The sequence below is a fragment of the Carassius carassius genome, chromosome 14 (assembly GCF_963082965.1).
Source record: "Carassius carassius chromosome 14, fCarCar2.1, whole genome shotgun sequence".
NCBI classification, from domain to species: domain Eukaryota; kingdom Metazoa; phylum Chordata; class Actinopteri; order Cypriniformes; family Cyprinidae; genus Carassius; species Carassius carassius.
This window is the reverse complement of record NC_081768.1, coordinates 2,319,029-2,340,111: the sequence shown is the minus strand read 5'-3', so window position 1 is coordinate 2,340,111 and position 21,083 is coordinate 2,319,029. Positions and strand designations below refer to the sequence as shown.

The 21,083-nt window shown below is 34.5% G+C and overlaps 1 protein-coding gene across 1 annotated transcript in view; it reads right to left on the bottom strand.

The window, feature by feature from the left end:
* Nucleotides 1-21,083, bottom strand: part of disc1 (DISC1 scaffold protein) — a 42,523-nt gene that overhangs the window by 19,703 nt on the left and 1,737 nt on the right. Inside the window, exons 2-10 of the mRNA XM_059565674.1 lie at nucleotides 17,499-18,028; nucleotides 15,489-16,307; nucleotides 14,834-14,903; nucleotides 11,236-11,371; nucleotides 10,328-10,424; nucleotides 9,954-10,147; nucleotides 7,886-7,940; nucleotides 5,940-6,042; nucleotides 4,176-4,364 (exon numbers count right to left, since the gene is read on the bottom strand). Coding sequence (XP_059421657.1) covers nucleotides 4,176-4,364; nucleotides 5,940-6,042; nucleotides 7,886-7,940; nucleotides 9,954-10,147; nucleotides 10,328-10,424; nucleotides 11,236-11,371; nucleotides 14,834-14,903; nucleotides 15,489-16,307; nucleotides 17,499-18,028 — 2,193 coding nt within the window. The remainder of the gene's footprint in view (nucleotides 1-4,175; nucleotides 4,365-5,939; nucleotides 6,043-7,885; nucleotides 7,941-9,953; nucleotides 10,148-10,327; nucleotides 10,425-11,235; nucleotides 11,372-14,833; nucleotides 14,904-15,488; nucleotides 16,308-17,498; nucleotides 18,029-21,083) is intronic.

The window sequence follows — 21,083 nt, the reverse complement described above, 5'->3', positions numbered from 1 at the left end:
TAAATCTGAGTTTCTCTCGCAATTCTGTCTTTTTTCTCGTAAATCTGAGTTTCTCTCGCATTTCTGTCTTTTTCCTCGTAAATCTGAATGGTATCTCACAATTCTGCCTTTTTTCTCGTAAATCTGAGTTTCTCTCGCAATTTTGTCTTTTTCCTCGTAAATCTGAGTGTCTCTCGCAATTCTGTCTTTTTTCTCGTAAATCTGAGTTTCTCTCGCAATTCTGTCTTTTTTTCTCGTAAATCTGAGTTTCTCTCGCAATTCTGTCTTTTTTCTCGGAAATCTGAGCGTCTCTCGCGATTCTTCCTTTTTTCTCCTAAATCTGAGTTTCTCTCGCAATTCGGTCTTTTTCCTCGTTAATCTGAGTTTCTCTAGCAATTCTGCCTTTTTTCTCGTAAATCTGAGCGTCTCTCGCAACTCTGCCTTTTTTCTCGTAAATCTGAGTTTCTCTCGCAATTCTGTCTTTTTTCTCGTAAATCTGAGTTTCTCTCGCAATTCGGTCTTTTTTCTCCTAAATCTGAGTTTCTCTCGCAATTCGGTCTTTTTCCTCGTTAATCTGAGCGTCTCTCGCGATTCTTCCTTTTTTCTCATAAATCTGAGCGTCTCTCGCGATTCTGCCTTTTCTCTTAAATCTGAGCGTCTCTCGTGACTGCCTTTTTTCTCGGAAATCTGAGCGTCTCTCGCGATTCTTCCTTTTTTCTCGTAAATCTGAGCGTCTCTCGCAACTCTGCCTTTTTTCTCGTAAATCTGAGTTTCTCTCGCAATTCTGTCTTTTTTCTCGTAAATCTGAGTTTCTCTCGCAATTCTGTCTTTTTTCTTGTAAATCTGAGTTTCTCTCGCAATTCTGTCTTTTTCCTCGTTAATCTGAGTTTCTCTAGCAATTTTGCCTTTTTTCTCGTAAATTTGAGTGTCTCTCGCAACTCTGCCTTTTTTCTCGTGACTGCCTTTTTTCTCGTAAATCTGAGTGTCTCTCGCGATTCTGCCTTTTTTCTCGTAAATCTGAGCGTCTCTCGCAATTCTGCCTTTTTTCTCGTAAATCTGAGCGTCTCTCGCAACTCTGCCTTTTTTATTGTAAATCCGAATGTCTCTCGCCACTCTGCATTTTTTCTCGTAAATCTGATTGTCTCTTGCAACTCTGCCTTTTTTTCTCGTAAATCTGAGTTTCTCTCGCAATTCTTTCTTTTTTCTCGTAAATCTAAGCGTCTCTCGCAACTTTGCCTTTTTTGTTGTAAATCTGAGTTTCATTCACCACTCTTTTTTTTTTCTCGTAAATCTGAGTTTCTCTCGCAATTTTGTCTTTTTCCTCGTAAATCTGAGTTTCTCTCGCAATTCTGCCTCTTTTCTCGTAAATTTGAGCGTCTCTCGCAACTTTGCCTTTTTTGTTGTAAATCTGAGTTTCATTCAACACTCTTTTTTTCTCGTAAATCTGAGTTTCTCTCGCAATTTTGTCTTTTTCCTCGTAAATCTGAGTTTCTCTCGCAATTCTGCCTTTTTTCTCGTAAATCTGAGTGTCTCTCGCAATTCTGTCTTTTTTCTCGTAAATCTGAGTTTCTCTCGCAATTCTGTCTTTTTTTCTCGTAAATCTGAGTGTCTCTCGCAATTCTGTCTTTTTTTCTCGTAAATCTGAGTTTCTCTCGCAATTCTGTCTTTTTTATCGTAAATTGAGTTTCTCTCGCAATTCTGTCTTTTTTCTTGTAAATCTGAGTTTCTCTCGCAATTCTGTCTTTTTTCTCGTAAATCTGAGTTTCTCTCGCAATTCTGTCTTTTTTCTCGTAAATCTGAGTTTCTCTCGCATTTCTGTCTTTTTCCTCGTAAATCTGAATGGTATCTCACAATTCTGCCTTTTTTCTCTCGAAATTCTGTCTTTTTCCTCGTAAATCTGAATGTCTCTCACAATTCTGCCTTTTTTCTCGTAAAAAATAATTTCTCTCGCAACTCTGCCTTTTTCTTGTACACAATTTTCTTTAACATCTGTATAAATTAAATTCAGTGTGCAAGTACTGTCATAATGGATGAATACTTCTACACAAAAACATTATTTGTTTATATTTGGCTTATATTAATTAATATTAATTATCTTAAAGTAGGCTTCATTTTCTTCATGCAAATTATAATTTCTTCTTTTTTTTCCTTTTTGTCTCTGAGGTGCGATATAATCTAGACATGCATGTTTTGTGAAATTCATTCGGCATTTAATGCTTACACAATAAAAGGATGTTAATGTTGTAAATGCACTGGTCTGGTATCATCTGACTAGTTGGCGATAACTAGATGCACATTAAATTCTTCTCGACTCAGCTCTGGCGTCCCCTGAGGACCCGCAGGAGGGAGATTGCGGGAGGTGGCCTGTCATTTATTCAACAACAGGAGGAGACGGCGGCTGACAGCCAACGGGAATCTGGCCAGCCGTTAGAGGGATTACACTCGTCTGCTTAATTTGACACACACACATTTTGCTCAACAAAGGGCTTGGCTGGTACACGTCTTTGTGCCGGGATGAGAGAGACTGTGAGCTAATGATAGCCTGAGCGTTGATGCTAAATATGCAAAGCGGGCGAATATGATACAGAACACAAAAGATCTTTGACATGAACGGGTTGCTCCTGCTAGGCTCTTATTAGCCTGTCTTCCCACACGCGTAATAACACACGTATTTTCACATAACTGCCATCAAATCACTGTTTTTGACATAAGGAAAAGGGTTTGCATGCGTCACTTGTCATGCCAGGGTTACAGTTTGCAGTTGAGTTGGCACTTGCGTAATTAGAAATATATTTACGCATATTAAATGTTATTTTTAAACATGAGTCTTTGCCCCGGCTTGTGCAGAAACAGAGCTGTTGTCATGATCTCACACTCAGAAAACAATTACTAAATGGAGCGGAAAAAGCTCAAACTTCTGGGACCAAAACATAATTTGCAAGAAACACTAACTTGTAGTAAATATTTGTTTTTGATTTTGTACAATAGTTTTTTGGTGACGGATGATGATTTGAACATTTTTTGGAAAATACCGCAGTATTAATTGAAGAACCATGGTTTTACCATCACTGTACCATGTCTAGAGATGATCAGTGTATGCTAAATCAATGTTTCTAAAAGATGGAATATGAAAAATATAAATATATACTTTTTATAAATATGTACACATTTTTATTTAAAAAGTACACAGAATATACTTTTTTCGTACAATTCTGACCTTTTTCAGGTTTTTCTTATCACAAATGTGAGGGGTTTTTCTTCTCTGAATTTTAAATATGCATTTAAAATAAACTAAATTGCAATAAGTAAACTCAATATTAATATCTCAAATTGCGAGATATAAACTCAGAACTCCTAGAAAAAAATTTATAATAATAATAATGATAATAAATTAAATTCTGCAGTATTCAGACATAATGGCAGTATTTATGCACTGAATTTAATTTGCTCATTTAAAAAAAAAATGTATCTGGATAGGATGATTTTCATTAATGTGAAAAATGACAACAAATATAATAAAATACAAATAAAATGAAGCCTCCTGCAGGATAATTGACATTATTGAATAAAAAAAGCTACATGAATAAATCCATTTTGAAGTACTCATACATTATAATAATATTTGTACACTGAATTTAATTAATTCTGCTTTTAAATGTGTGTGTGTGTGTGTGTGTGTGTGTGTGTGTGTGGAAAGTAGGATTTTAATTAACGTATTACAGTAATAAGATGTTGTAAACCATATTTAATTGTCATAAAAATGTCCAAATGAAAAAAATACATAAATTGCTCTGAAACTTTTATTATATAATATATTTAAATATTGTGCATATATTACAAATATAATTTTTTCTTTTAATTTTGCAGTGCAATATGACAATTCCTTGGTGAGATTCACTGAGCTGATATATTGAACATTCAATAATAATAGAGCTGTTGTCATATCATACTCATACAATAAGGGACAATTTATACTGTAATTTGACTGGAAACATAGGATTCAGAGAGACACTGATAGCAAATATGAGGAACAGAGATATCCTGTCTATATAAATAAACACTGAAACACCTAGAAAAGAAAAGAAATCATCTACATTTTGATCTGAGACGCATCTGGATCCAATGAAGAAATGTCTCCCCCCTGTGTCAGCAGAAATCAACTGGTCTCGAGTCTTTATGAAGGCCGTGTTACTCACTGTACTGGGCTTCTCTCTCCTGCAGCTCCACTTTGATCTGGTTGTGTTGCTCCTTCATGTGGCTCAGATCCCGTCCACTTCCTGTGCTCAGAGTCTTCAGCTTCCTCTCCAGTCCCTCCAGACGATCTCTCTCGTCGTATGCGCTCCTGATTTCTGCCTTCAGTTCCTTCGCGCTGCTAAAGTCATTTCCTGCCGCAAAACCCAACAAAAGCAGAATATCAGATGAAAAACATCGAAACTATTAGTCAAAACACCACCAGAAACAAGAATACTATCAGCATACAATGATTTGTGACATAATTCCAATTTTGCATACTACATACTACAGATAGCATGCAAAATAAACACTAACCGCTTTTGTTTTCTCAAGAAAATGCCTAGTGTTTGGAGATTGTTCTAGTATATGTTATAATAATAGCGAAGCTTGACTTCATAGACATGACTAGTTAAGAATTAAATAGATAAGAAACTTTGGGGTCAGTAGGATATTTAGGGGGAAAAATTTATATTTATCATTCAGCAAGTATTTATTAAATTGATCATTGAAATGTGTCACAATTGTAACTTTTTGTCTAAGAATTGACACACAAACTACTAAGAATTGTAACATAAACTTGCCACCGAATAAAATAAAACCGATAACAACAACTTTTTTAAGAGAACTTTAAATTAAATAATAAAATCTCACAACTCTTATTTTGTCCTTTTTCCTAAGAGAACCTTTAAAATAAAATTAAAATAATTCTAAAATTGTTTTAATTTGTGCCACATAAACTTTAAGATAGGGATGCAACGATACTATTTTTTTCAGAACCAATCCGATCCCGAAAATTCGGAGTATCTGCCGATATAAAGTTTTTTTGTTTTTTTTTATCAATGTAGAATTTCTATACTTCTCTGTTTTGACCTGAACATTAATCACAATCTACATATACACATACATATAAAAAATACTAATATAAACTAGGTTAGTGAATATTTCAGCAGCAAAAGATTCTCTAGATTCAAGAAAAATCATGCATGCACAATAATTGTATAAAATCTAGAGAAATTTTATTTACAAATAAAAGTGAATTTTTTTTATTTATATAGAAATATAAAATAAGTTTCTTTTAAATCTATACCACAGTAATAAAGGCAGCAACATGTGATCGATGGGACAGAACAAGAAAGGCTATTAATAATCTTATATTATATTGATACCTAGTGCATTATATTTGTGCGTTAGTTTATTGAGCCTTTTCTTTGAACGGTTTTAAACCTCAGTTACTGTGCGCTCAATGATTGACTGTAGTAATGGAGGATGACAGACAGCCGCAGCGGAGAGAAGAGTTCATGTGAACTTCAATAGCTTCAGTATTGATCTGTACCTGACATTGAATTATGTAACAGCTTCAGAACACTTGAAATATGTCCACGAAAACGTTTTGGTGATTTATAATGATTTTGTGCCTTTCGTGGAGCTCAACAATAACACAGAATAGTATACACAGAGTATCGGATTTGGAACAGTCTCGTCTGACCGATACCCGATCTGCAAAAAATGCCAGTATCGGAGCCGATACCGATCCCGAGTATCGTATCGATGCATCCCTACTTTAAGAGAACCTTAAAATTACATTAAATTAAAGTTAAGCTTCATCTTAAAGTTTTATTAAGAAATGAACTTTAAATAAAATTCAGAGTTTATATATTATAAGTATATTACTGAAGCAGCCGCAGGAGGTGACAGGTTCAGACGAACACAGAAAGAGCGAGCGGTACCTGAGAGGGCAACGAGCTTGGCCTCATGAAGCGCCAGCAGCTGGGTTTCAGTCTCGCTGACCCTCCGGTGCACACTACAGCACAGTCTCGGACTCATCACCCCCTGAACCACGAGAAACAGAGATTAGACACCTGAGGAAAAGAGCAGCCACTCAACTTACTAAACAAGGTTAAAGCTAAAACTAACAATGAATCGAGTTGCAAAGCATTTTTCATTTCCTCCATCATTAAGTCCTTACATTTCTCTCATCATCTCTCATCTTCAGATTGAGTCATATATGGTCAGTTCTAATGCACAACAGCTGTTAATATTCACATGAGTACAATTTTTGTTTTTTTGTAAACAAAAAAAACTAGGCTCCAAAGATGTTAAAAGGACGAAGGGCATGTAGAGGTTATGTGGAAGTTTTAGGGTCTAAAATAACAAAAAAATATAGAAAAAATAAAAAAAATGATATATATATATATATATATATATATATATATATATATATATATATATATATATATATATATATATATATATATATATATATATATATATATATATATATATATATATATATATATATATATAAATCACAAAAAAAATCTTAAAACGCATCTTAAAGAATATATTTGACAAAATAAAATAAAAACACTAACACTGTTCACCATACAAACTATATGTGAAGAGAACTTTTAAAATAAAATAAAAAATGTATGTATAATAAAATTATTAAATACAATATACATTAGTGTCACATTAATGTTTTTGTTAAGATAATCTCGTACATAAAATAAAATCTCATTTTAAATTACAACATATATTTGAGCCACTAAGAGTTTTTTGTGTATATATATATATATATATATATATATATATATATATATATATATATATATATATATAAATGTAATAAAAATCTTAAATGTGTGTCATTCATTTGTGTCACAAACTTTTTAAAGAAAATCTAAAAAAAAAAAAAAAAAAACATATATATATATATATATATATATATATAGACATTGCAGTGATCTGCTGTTTTAGTCATTCTCTGAAGAAGATTTATTCACTTGTTTTGGTCAGATTTTTATAAAAATGTTAATCCGAGTGACTTTTCTTTCTGTTTTAAAGATGTTTTCTTGGAATTATTGACTACTCGAATTAAAACATAGGAAAATATGACTAAATTTGTTTCCTGCTAGCTCAACCTCACATGGACAAAAATCTGGCTCTGAACCTTTTCTTTATTCATAGTTGAAAGTACATAGAAACTATCCAAAGTTTTTGTCATGTGACCTTATGTTGAATGGATATTTCACATTTTATTTGAATTTTATTAAATAATTTAAAAAAATAGCCAGTATTAGCAAATTAGTAGCAAAAAATAATGTAATTTAGGAAATAAGATAATTTACGGTTCATTCATCAAACTGGAAATAGAAAATAAAGACTGGAAAGTTGAGTGCATTAAGTAGCATGATAGTATGTTATTCCATTATACACTTCCAGCTCAGCATCGTTTTCTTGTTTTACAGTAAACAAAAAACCCCAAAACAAAACACTTTAAATTAGATTTATTAGCTTATAAAATAATAATCTTTCCACTGATGTATGGTTTGTTAGGATCAGACAATATTTGTCTGATATACAACTATTTGAAAATCTGGAATCCGAGGGTGCAAAAAAAATCTAAATATTGAGAAAATCATCTTTAAAGTTGTCCAAATGAATTCTTAGCAATGCATATTACTCATCAAAAGTTAAGTTTTGATATATTTACGGTAGGAAATTTACAAAATATCTTAATGGGACATGATCTTTACTTAATATCCTAATGATTTTTGGCATAAAAGAAAATCTATAATTTTGACTCATGTAATGAATTTTTGGCTATTGCTACAAATATACCCCAGAGACTCAAGACTGCTTTTGTGTTACAGAGTCACATTTATAGACTTACTTTAGCCGTTGCCTCTTTGATGGATGATCTCAGTGCTCGCTCTTGCTCTTGAAGTCTGGAAATAAAAAGGAAATTATAAATATCAGTGAGGCTGAAAATGAGATTTGAACACTAAATTATGGCAAATACAAGAAATATTAATTATGATGCTTGACTTGGCAGACAACATTAATAAATACAGGTAAGCAAACAATATTGATGCATTATTCACTGTGATTCAAGGCTATTATTTTTAACTGCAACTAAAACTAAAACAATAAAAAAAAATTAAAAAAAATAGATATATATATATATTACAAAAAGCATACAACAAAATTACTAAAACATTTAAAGTTAAGTGAAAACACAAAATATAAAAATAAAATCTAATTCAAAATGTTAACAGAAACCGTAACGGTATATAAATTATTTAAAAATAAATGCATAAAGTGTCTCCTGCTAGTAATATACAGTTTTAACAAGTGGATTAGATGTCAATAACACAACTCTAAAATATGAACCCTCATATTCCTCATCAAGAGCGATTCTTCTTAAGCATTACACACAGGTTTGGGCACAGAAACCCAACACCAGCATCTGAAAGCTTTAACTCTGTGGAGCCTGAAAGCAATAAAAATTCATAACCGTGCTGAAAAGTGTCTCATTTCCAGAAGGGCCGGGTAAAAATACGATAAAAGAGAGAGGATTGCATGGAGAATCGGCTGCTTCTCTTCAAAACTCACTTTAAACCAGCCCTCAGTGCAGGAGAAAATAAATCAATCTCTCAGCAGGGTTTGTTTAGCTCGGCTCAATGTTATGACCTCAATCAGCACCCTACCTCCAATAAATCTACATATGCATCAAAATCAATCAGTGAGAGACCAAACAGAGTCATGCAATCTAGAGTTCAATATTTCTCTGCTCAGAGACACGTTTCATCGCCGCTAGAAATGACCTTGGAGGTCCTCCAAGAACTAAATCAACTGAAGAAGATTTAACTGATTAAACATCAGTCTCAAATGTCAACGCTAGTGAAAGCTGACTGGCATGTCATCTGACATCTTTAAATGATCAACCTTTTGGTTTCTGTTCAACATTACAGCAAAGAGCTCGAAAACAGGAGAGATTTTAATGTGTGACCCTGAACCACAAAACCAGTCATAAGGGTCAATTTCTCGAAATTGAGATTTGTACATCATGTGAAAACTGAATAAATAAGATTTCCATTGATGTATGGTTTGTTAGGATCAGACAATATTTGAAAATCTGGAATCTGAAGATATTTAGTAAATTTCTCACCGTAAATATATTAAAACTTAATTTTTGATTAGTAATATGCATTGCTGAGGACTTGATTTGGACAACTTGATATATGAAAGCACTTTCACACCAAAAAGTGTAATGAATAAACCTCAGCCTGAAGGAAAAGTAAATTCACGTGTGTGCAGAAGAACACAGGAGAGGAAGATTCAACACTCTTCAGCAATAAAAAAAAAAAAAACAATGAAGCTCAATTTTACACAAGTTAATCTAAAGTCATGTTAGTTTGGTTGAACTGGATCATCAAAGATCAGCAGCAAAGGCATTAGTTAATCAAATAGGATTAGATACATTCGTTTAATTATTGCAAGTTTCGCTGTTTTAATTAATTTTGATGAATACTAAATCTACCGCTTAACGTGCTTCCTTGGTTTCCGCTGTAAACAATGCAGTGCTGCACTTATTAACTTTAATATGCATTATATAGAGGCTACATGAAAAGAACAAAATCCCATCTAAACTTTTCTAAACTAATTCATATAAACTCCTCCCTCTAATTGAATTGCGATATGTGCATCTCAACCGATTTGAATCGTCACATGTTTTAATCATTCTCGCCGTTAATTGTAAAATCCCTATGCAATTGAGAATTAAATGCTATTTAATGCATTTAATTAAATGCATATGAAACGTAGTGCAGTAATAATAGAATACTATTCTTTGGAATGTTGTGAAGTAAAGTGCTGACCATCTTAATATCTTAACCATTAGTGTTGAGCAGGTTTGAATGTGTGTAAATGAGAGATGAGGCCTCATATTTTGCAGTCACCTGATGATCTCTGCGGGTGGAGACGCACTGATCTGAGCGCGGTTTTCAGAGCTGATCATGTCCTCCAGCGCTCGAGCCATCAGCCGCAGCTGAGCCGGATCCCAGCCACCGAGGACGGGCTCCAGCTGCTCCTCCACAGCTCTGCTCCGCTCCTGCAGCTCCTGAAGCCTGCGCTGGAGATCACACATCTCCTTCTGAAGAAGACCAACACATGCTTAAGCTCTTCACCTAACATCAGCTTCAGATTTGACCACAGATCAGTCAGATCTGTTACGAGTCATTAAGGAATTAGATTTCATGCTGACAGTCATGCATATTTTTAGCATGCATATGTTATGCACTTGTTAGTCACATGATCATATATTTCTGTTCACCTGAATCCTGTGTTTTTCCTCTAACAGTTTCTCTCGTGTTGGAAACCGGCTCTGAGAGCTGCTTGATCCCTGATCGGGACTCGGCTCACCATTTCGCCTGTTTGAAAAAAAATACAAATATATGTATAATCAGCCAGTGCAAAACATGACACGCAAAGTGATATTTATCTGGTGTCTTTCCTGTGCTGAAAGCTCAGTCCATACTGTATGATGATAAACATATGGAAGCAATACGCAACAGGAAGTGCTGTTTAGACACATTCCAGCAGATCTGCCCTCCACCTGCGTGCTTTCCTGTTTTAACGGGTTATTTCTGAAACCAATATCAACTAACCAGCCCTCAACACAACACAGTGACCTGTTCTGTAGAGCTGGAGCAAATCAAGCCAGATTTAGAAATGAGGCATTCACAGAATTCAGATGTGAAGAATATATTCAATTCATATCAATATAAATATATAGGGAATATTTTGTTAAGATGTGTTAAAAATTCTTTTTAAAAGGAGATTAATTCTTTTATTCAGCTAGGATGTATTAAATTAAACAAAAGTGACACTAAAGACATTTATAACGTGACAAAAGATTTCCATTTCAATTAAATGCTGTTCTTTTGAACCTTGTATTCATTAAAGAAAAAAAACACTGATAATAAATCAGAAATGTTTCTTAAGCACTGAATCAGAATGATTCATATCAGAATGATTTCTGAAGGATCATGTGACACTGAAGACTGGAGGAATGATGCTGGAAATTCAGCGCTGCATCACAGAAATAAATGACATTTTACAATATATTCACACAGGTAAAAATATATTTAAAATTGTAATAATATTTCACATTATTACTGATTTTACTGTATTTTTAATTCAAACAACGCAGCTGTGTTGAGTTGTTGAATGTGTTCAGACCTGCAGTCTGTCCTGTGAACGGCCGCTCTGAGACGCTCCAGAAATCCAGTGACTTCGGGATGTCTGGATGGTAAACCAGGCTTCAGCGTCGCTCGCTCTCTCCTCAGTTCCTCTAGCTTCTTACCAAAACGCTCTGCTAGACACACAAACACATTTTAGACTTCAACTTTCAGCAGTCTTTCTCTGATGGGGTGAGCCAAACTAAAACATACACCTGCTTATGCTCAATTTAGGTCAAAACCAATCCAAAAGTGTCAAAAATACTACACCCCGGAGCCTATCAGAGTGCAAGACAGACAGTATAAAACAAACAAATCTGACCCACTTTACACACACACACACACACAAATCAGGATCTGAGAAAAGACTAGTGATTTAAGTCAAGAGGGGCAAAAAGAAGAATTCCAGTGGACAAATGTAGGTCAATCATCTGATCTGATGAAGTAGTAGTTGAAGAAGATTCTCCTGACACACACTGAAGATTACTTTCAAGAAAAGCAACTAAAAAGTGTGAGTATTGAAGCGAAGGACGCATGACACACTGCTGCTTCTCTCCATGAACAGCACACACTGTGTCTGAATGGTGACTGTGTTCATGACCAGCAGATGGCGCTGTTCAATCACAGATCAATTGAAAACCGCAACCTACAGAAGTTTGTAGTTTTATGTAATAAAATAATATTTATTAATATTTTGATATCTACTGTTTTATTATTTTGATATTTTCTTTTAACTTCAAGTTGTAAAGTTTTTAGTTAAGTAATTTTTTTAGTCATTTTTATTTTTATTTTGTAAAAAAAAAAAAAAATAGTTAAAAAAAAAATAATAATATATATATATATATATATATATATATATATATATATATATATATATATATATATATATATATATATATATAATATATATATTTTTTCATTTTATTTATTTTTAATTTCAAATAAGTTATGTAGTATTTTGAGAAATGCCTTAGAAACTGAAGTAAAATATGAAAAATTTAAATAATATATATATATATATATATTTAAAAATATTATAAATTATATTAAGCTAATTTTTATTTTATTTTAAGGAACTTTGTTTTTCATGGTTTTAGCTAACAATAAAAATAACCTTAATACACATTGGAAATGGGATCTGAAATCTTTTGAATAAATTCAGTGTACAGTATGCATACTATAAACAATATACACAAAGAAGTGGACAGAGGTGGGTATTAACGAGTTACATTTACTTCGTTACATTTACTTGAGTAATTTTTTGGGGTAACTAATACTTTTCGGAGTATATTTAAAGATGGGTACTTTATACTCTTACTTGAGTAAATTTTGGGGGGAAAATCTGTACTTTTACTCCGTTACTGTGGGCGACGCTCCTCTCGTTACTTTATCTTAATGCAATAAATGTTATAAATGCTTCAGTTTGTTCCAAACGCGCCGTCTACTTTTCTCTGGGCAATGAGCGATGCCCATTCGCGAATGATTCATTCTTTTGAGTCAATTCTGTTCAAAGGCTTGATCAAACCAATTGGCAAACGAGTGAATTGGTTCATGAATCAGTTTGAATGAGTCGTTCAGTTCCCTGCCGCACGCGCTGAGTGTCTGAAGTGGTTCACTCAGAGTTGTAACGTTTAACATCAGCAGCGTTGAAAACGTGGCTATGGAACTGCACTGAATTGAAAGCAAATCTGCTAAGGATATTATTTGCTAGCGATGGAGATCTTTATTAGATGAACACCGCGTGCGCTGTCTACTGTTCAACAGGTAATAACTTGGGCTACATTCGATTACATTACACGATACCACTGTGACATTAGTTTGTTGTACGTGTGTGGCTTATAACAGAGGGGAGTCAAGTTTAATGCAGCTTCCAAAAGACAAAAAATAGCCGATTAAGATTTTATTAATTTTAATACAATCACACCGGTGAGAGTACGTTCAGCGAGTCATATAATCAGCTGCTAAATTCAGATCTGTGATCGCTTGCTGGCGCTGAGCCAGAGATAGATGCGTTTATACAGCGCTGCGCATTATAACCAATCACACATGATTCTGTTGAGCTTATTAAAGCATTGGCCAATCAGAGGCGTTCAGATGAGTCATCGCTAAAATGCCGGTGCTTCCTTCACTCGCTCACTGACTGAATACCTCTTTCTGGCGAATTCTCTCGTCAGAAACAACTAAGTGCGGATGTGTGTACGAATCTATAATTAAGATATTGATTTCACAGTGTTAACAGTTTCAGTGATTTTAATGGGAGTTTCTGAGAGTGATTGAAATCTAGACTGTCAGTGAAAATGATGTTTAATAATGTAAATGTTATTTGCTCTCTTTCTGAACAATGAAAGATTAGTAGCAATATTTATATCACATTTAACTTTCAATGTTAAATTCACATTTAATATAAAGTCAGTCGTATTAAAAATATGTTATGTTATGACACCTATATCTGTTACTTAAGTAAACAGACAGGGTTTTATAATAAATTACATAAATTGGAGTAAAGGCTGATGAAATATATACATTTATACACGCACACATTCATTACATACATTTTATCTATATATCTAAATAAAAATAGGCTCAGTATATATGACCCAAAGTAACTAGTAACTAACTACTTGAGTAGATTTTTTATCCGATACTCTTTTACTCTTACTCAAGTAACTATTCAAGACTAGTACTTTTACTTTTACTTGAGTAAATATTTCTAGAAGTACTTTTACTTTTACTTGAGTACAGTTTTTGGGTACTCTACCCACCTCTGGAAGTGGATGTAAAAAGGGAATATTCTTGCTATCAAGTCAGCAATCACAGATAATGTTTTTTGTTTTGTAGTTTTGTTAATATTTTGATATCTTCTCTTTTATTATTTTGATATTTTCTTTTAACATTCAAGTTTTAAAGTTTTTAGTTATTAGTCATTTTTTTTGTCATTTGTATTCTTTTTGTTTTCGTTTAAAAAAATCTAAATAGTTAAAAAATATATTTTTCCTTTTATTTATTTTTAAAATTTCAAATAAGTTATGTAGTATTTTGAGAAATGTTGCCTTAGAAACTGAAATAAAATCTGAAGAATTTTTTTTTAATATTATAAAAAATATTAATTTTTATATTATTATTATTATTTTTTTTTAAGGAACTTTTTTTCATGGTTTTAGTTAGCAAAATAACCCTGGTGCAAAGATACACATTGGAAATGGGATCTGAAATCTTTTAAATAAATTCAGTGTATAGTATGCATACTATAAACAATATAAACAAACAAGTGGATGTAAAAAGGGAATATTCTTGCTATCAAGTCAGCAATCACAGATAATGTTTTCTGTTTGGTTGAAGGCACTATCTGGGAGTGTTTGGGTGTGTCTGAACCACATGAATGTGATGAAACAGCCTTTGTGTTCGGTCATCAGCTGTGGACTTATTTGGTCAAAAACTGCTGATATTTACAGATAGTGTGATCCTACTTTTAGATGTGGAAGATGAAATCAATTCGGTTTCCATATTTACACTTAACATACACAAACTACTGGCTAGAGAAACCCTTATGCTTCAGCAAATGAATGATCAAACCAACACTGAGCATGTAAATGTCTGACCTGTGTCATAATCATCATCCAGAACCGCTTTGTGCTGTAGTCTCTGGAGCTTCATCATCACGGACTCGATCTATACATCATTAAAAAAATGTTAAAGATTGTGAGTAAAATAGGTATTAGCATCTGCTCCAAATTTTATGTTTTTGCTCAGTTTGGGCCTCAGAATAAAAATGAGCTGTTCTTTTTCTCTGTATCAGAATATATGAGCCATAAAAGCCTGATTAAAAAAAAAATTGACTGAAGTTATTTTTCTTTCCCCAGTGGCAGACATGTTCATGCTTTAAGCATAAACTCACTTAACTTTGATACATTTTTCAGAAAACAAGAATTAATATCTAAACAACAATGAAGAGTATTAAAAACTATGACTGGAACTAATATACATAAGATTACAATGAGAAAACTGTTGTAATAAAATGCTTAGTTCCTGTGTTTCTGCACGTTTTTTGCGTGAAGAAAGCATGCGCAAACGGAGTTCATTCAGAGCCACAAATGCAACATTCATGGCATTTTGTGCAGATAGCCTATAAGTCATAATATTAACATTATGTTGTATAAAGCAAGATTCGAAAATCCTGAATCAACTATGAAAATCGAAAAACCTCCAGTAAAATGTATTTCCTAGCTACATTAGACATCATTGTGTCGCACTGACCTTGGTGTTTGTGCGATTGTTCTGCAGACAGTCTTGCAGAACATCTTCGTACTTCTTTATCAGAGCGTCTCGACTCTGATCCGAGGACGGGGTGGTGCTGTCGTAGCCGGATGTGACCGAGGAGGCCGAGGTCGAGTCTGACGAGTCAATGGAGAACGAAGATGTGACTTCAGTGTCCAGAGAGCCAGAGTCAGAGTCCTGGACGCTTTCTTTCGCATAAGACGTCATGGAGGACGAAATCTGTACATCCAGGTCTGCTAGCCACAGCTCTCGGGCCAATAAAATACTTTTTTGCTGACCAATGGACCAAGGTGAATTGCTTAGAGAGAAAACCTCGTGTTCTGATTGGCTAGTCGGAACAGTGCTAATCTCTGATTGGCTAGTCGGAACAGTGCTAATCTCTAATTGGCTAGTCGGAACAGTGCTAATCTCTAATTGGCTAGTCGGAACAGTGCTGATCTCTGATTGGCTAGTCGGAACAGTGCTAATCTCTGATTGGCTAGTCGGAACAGTGCTAATCTCTAATTGGCTAGTCGGAACAGTGCTGATCTCTGATTGGCTAGTCGGAACAGTGCTAATCTCTGATTGGCTAGTCGGAACAGTGCTAATCTCTAATTGGCTAGTCGGAACAGTGCTGATCTCTGATTGGCTAGTCGGAACAGTGCTAATCTCTGATTGGCTAGTCGGAACAGTGCTAATCTCTAATTGGCTAGTCGGAACAGTGCTGATCTCTGATTGGCTAGTCGGAACAGTGCTGATCTCTGATTGGCTAGTCGGAACAGTGCTAATCTCTGATTGGCTAGTGGAAACAGTGCTAATCTCTGATTGGCTAGTCGGAACAGTGCTAATCTCTGATTGGATAATCGAAACAGTGCTGATCTCTGATTGGCTAGTCGGAACATTGCTGATCTCTGATTGGCTAGTCGGAACATTGCTGATCTCTGATTGGATAATTGAAACAGTGCTGATCTCTGATTGGCTAGTCGGAACAGTTCTGATCTCTGATTGGCTAGTCGGAACAGTTCTGATCTCTGATTGGCTAGTCGGAACATTGCTGATCTCTGATTGGCTAGTCGGAACATTGCTGATCTCTGATTGGATAGTCGGAACATTGCTGATCTCTAATTGGCTAGTCGGAACAGTGCTGATCTCTGATTGGCTAGTCGGAACATTGCTAATCTCTGATTGGCTAGTAGGAACAGTGCTGATCTCTGATTGTCTAGTCGGAACAGTTCTGATCTCTGATTGGCTAGTCGGAACATTGCTGATCTCTGATTGGATAGTCGGAACATTGCTGATCTCTAATTGGCTAGTCGGAACAGTGCTGATCTCTAATTGGCTAGTCGGAACAGTGCTGATCTCTAATTGAATAGTCGGAACATTGCTGATCTCTAATTGAATAGTCGGAACATTGCTGATCTCTAATTGGCTAGTCGGAACAGTGCTGATCTCTGATTGTCTAGTCGGAACAGTTCTGATCTCTGATTGGCTAGTCGGAACATTGCTGATCTCTGATTGGATAGTCGGAACATTGCTGATCTCTAATTGGCTAGTCGGAACAGTGCTGATCTCTAATTGGCTAGTCGGAACAGTGCTGATCTCTAATTGAATAGTCGGAACATTGCTGATCTCTGATTGAATAGTCGGAACATTGCTGATCTCTAATTGGCTAGTCGGAACAGTGCTGATCTCTGATTGTCTAGTCGGAACAGTTCTGATCTCTGATTGGCTAGTCGGAACATTGCTGATCTCTGATTGGATAGTCGGAACATTGCTGATCTCTAATTGGCTAGTCGGAACAGTGCTGATCTCTAATTGGCTAGTCGGAACAGTGCTGATCTCTGATTGGCTAGTCGGAACATTGCTAATCTCTGATTGGCTAGTCGGAACAGTGCTGATCTCTGATTGGCTAGTCGGAACAGTGCTGATCTCTAATTGGCTAGTCGGAACAGTGCTGATCTCTGATTGTCTAGTCGGAACAGTGCTGATCTCTGATTGGCTACACGGAACAGTGTTGATCTCTGATTGGCTAGTCGGAACATTGCTGATCTCTAATTGTCTAGTCGGAACAGTGCTGATCTCTGATTGGCTCAAGTGATGTACTACTAAAGCAGTGTGAGGTTCTAAAGCAGCAGAGTGTGACGTTTCAGACTTCATTCTGTCCCATTCAGATGGTTTGCTCACAGATTTGTTTGTGCTTGCATCTAACAGATCTCTAGTTTCTAGCGACTGCTGAATGAAACTGAAACTGGAATTAAAATCGTTGCGCAATGGCATTGGGGAATTTTCCTTAGCGTCACGCAAACGGTGAGTTTGGGAAGAATCCTGACCATCGTCTCTCTTGAGGACCTGTCTAAGCCATCGCTCACTGGGGCTGCTGGGTAATTTAAAAGCTCTCTTTTGATTGTTCTCAGTAAAAGGCGAGCCAGAAACGTGTTCAGAGTCACATGACTGGTTAAGCGGCTCTAAACGCATGTATCCCGGGCGTCTGAAGCTCCTCCTGCGATGGCATCCCGCTGCCGCCAGCGGACTCACACCACCTGTTGAGAACAGATTACTGATTAACTGTCTGAAGTCATGATGATAAACTGTGACAGCGGCTTTATAACTGGACATTCATCATGTAAACTCTCACAGTGGCATATCTGCCTGTGATCAGGTGTGTCAAATGCAATACAGCCATTGAGAAATAAAACTGATTAGCACTTTAGGAAATGCACAGTAAAAACAACTATAAGAGTTTAATAACAGTGTAAAGATACAATTTAAATATGAAAAAAATTACATTTTAATAACATGGTCATCATTACATATTTGTACTTTTGTCAGTTTTACAAATAAAACAGTTTTTATATTTATATTTTTAATTTAAATGTTCTACATTTAAATATATATTTTAGCAATTTTTACACTTATTATTAAATTTTTTTTCATTATTGTAAAATGTTACACATTGATAAATGTTTTAATATTTGAAAATAATTTATTCATTCACTTCAATGCATTTTTGGGGGGGCTGATTGAAATTTTAGCAAATGATCCTCTGATTTATTAACATATATATGTGTACACATACAAATACACACAAATATACAGAGAGATTATATATTTTATCTATATATAAATAAGCAATATGAACCAGAATCATTTACCATAATTGAGATAACACTATAGTTTTTTAATATATATATTTTTATACATTCCACTTTCATTTTCATTTCACTTTTAGTAATTTTGTTGTGTTTTTGTCATTTTTATAAGCTTTTGTTTTACATATATCCATATAGTTTTTATTTCAGTTTTAGTTTGTTATTTGTATTTGATGTTAATAAAAAAATATTTTTTATGTAAAAAATGTATTTTAAATGCAAACATCCGTGTCAATTTTTTAGCTCAATTCAGTTAAAATGTTTGTTTTCATCCTATAGCATTAGTGCAGTTAAATCAGTAATTACTGAATAATAAATCGTCTTTTAAAACATTTTTTTTTAGAAAGTGTTTGTTTTTAGTATGTTTTCAATTAGTGTTTTGATATATATTTATTATTATATCTTTAGCTTTTAAGTCATGTGTCAAGTCACTTATTTCTATAACACTTTACACAATACTGTTTGTTTATATTTGAAGTAATTTGAGCTTTTCATTCAATATATTTAAGTATATATTTCAAGTCACTTATATATGGCACTTTATACAATAAAGTTTGTTTATTTCTATTTAATTAGTTATTAACTTCTGTTACAGACAACATCTAGTTATGAAACAAATTAAGCTGTAAAGCAGCTCTATACAGAAGGCAACAATGTCAATATTCGGCTTATATTTGTCCAATTTTGAAGCTGAATTCAATTTCTCCTTCATTGTGCATCTGTGGGATTGTCCACCAGTTTTATGTCCAACAGGTGAAAATGCAACCACAAGCATGATTTGAGAAATCATTTATGTCTGGAGCAGTATATGAAAACACCAAATATGTGTAAGAGCAACAGATGTTTGACTTGGCAAACACCAATAATTACTGATAAACAGTTTAACCACTAACAGAAACACCACACAAGCTTCAATCAATATTGACTTGCATTAAAAAGCCATGGTTTTCCAGTGAGAGAAGCACGTGTGTTTACTTTAGTGGATTAGAGAGGCCCTCTCCAAACACACTTCTGCTTTCCTCGGCCTCCCACTGGCTGCTCATCAGTGTTTCACACACATGACGGTGTGACGAGGAGATCATGAAGAGGAAAAAGGGAATGTTTTCCATTTCAGAAAGGTTTCGCCATTTGAGCTGATTCAACAAACTTACACACGTCCAGTGACGACAGCGTTTGAGGAAGTGAGAGTTCGGTCGTCATTTTCTTTTTAACTCACAGATATTAAAGACCAAGCTCAGCTCTCTGTGTGCCCACTACAACCAAAACCCCATGTTCACAGCAGCGTTTTACTGTTAACTAAAACCAAAACATCTGTTAACAGAAATAAAATTAAATTAAAAACTCAAACTAAACAAACATGTGAAATGTTGCATGAAATCTTGCAACTAACTTGATATTTCTGAAAGTTGAAGTTGTAAAATTGCTAACTGAAACAAAAATATATATTTTTTTTAAGTCCACATTAAGTGGCTTTGGATAAAATACAACTGTAAAAAAAAAAAAAAAAAAAAAAAAAAATACCGGTTCAATTAAAAGGAAAACTGAAAATATAAAAATAAAGTTAATTGAAAATAGCAGCAGAACATAGAATGATAGAACGATAGATAGAGCGATAGATAGATCAAATGTGTTAACAACAACAAATTGTACCAAATTAAAAACTTAAAGTGACAGCTCTACTAATGAATCATCAACTTCTCAAAGAACAGGAGCATTTTCGGGTCTAAATGGTTAAGGACTCGAGCACAGAGGAATTCAAACCCTACTGCATTTAAATTTAGCAGCTGCACTTCTGCTGAAGTTCTGGCTAAAGTCTCGACGCACTTCCTGTTCTCTCACAGAGGAGACACGAACAGCTGGAAATCACCTCACACACACACACACACACAAAAACTAAACCATTTGAAATGGGGAAACTGTTTGCACATAAACAACTTTGAACATCAACAAATCTGACGATTAAAGAGAAACAAAAATCATGAAACTGTAACAGAAAAATAAATCAAGATAACAATGGTTACAGAAATAGCTCTTCCCAAAAGGACCATTCTGTCATCACTCACCCTCACATTGTTCCAAGCTCGTATGTTTGACATAAATGATCAAATCACCAAGAATTAGACCTTCTTTGCTTTCAAAATACAGAAAAGAACAGCATGAACTTCTGATAAATATCTAATTCTGTGTTTCACAAAAAAGAAAGACAAGTTTGGAACAAGGTGAGGGTGAGAAAATAAATAATGACAACATTTTCAATTCTGGATTAGCCTTTCCTTAAACATCTTTCATGGAGTGCATGCAATTCCACATTGAAAAACCGTACGAGATTTTCAAACTGGCCGTAATATCTGAATCATGGATGTAGAAACAGAAGAGTGACTTTAACAGATTGACAACACAGATGCATCCAAGTAGCTTCTACTGACTCGAACCACAATGGCTGTTG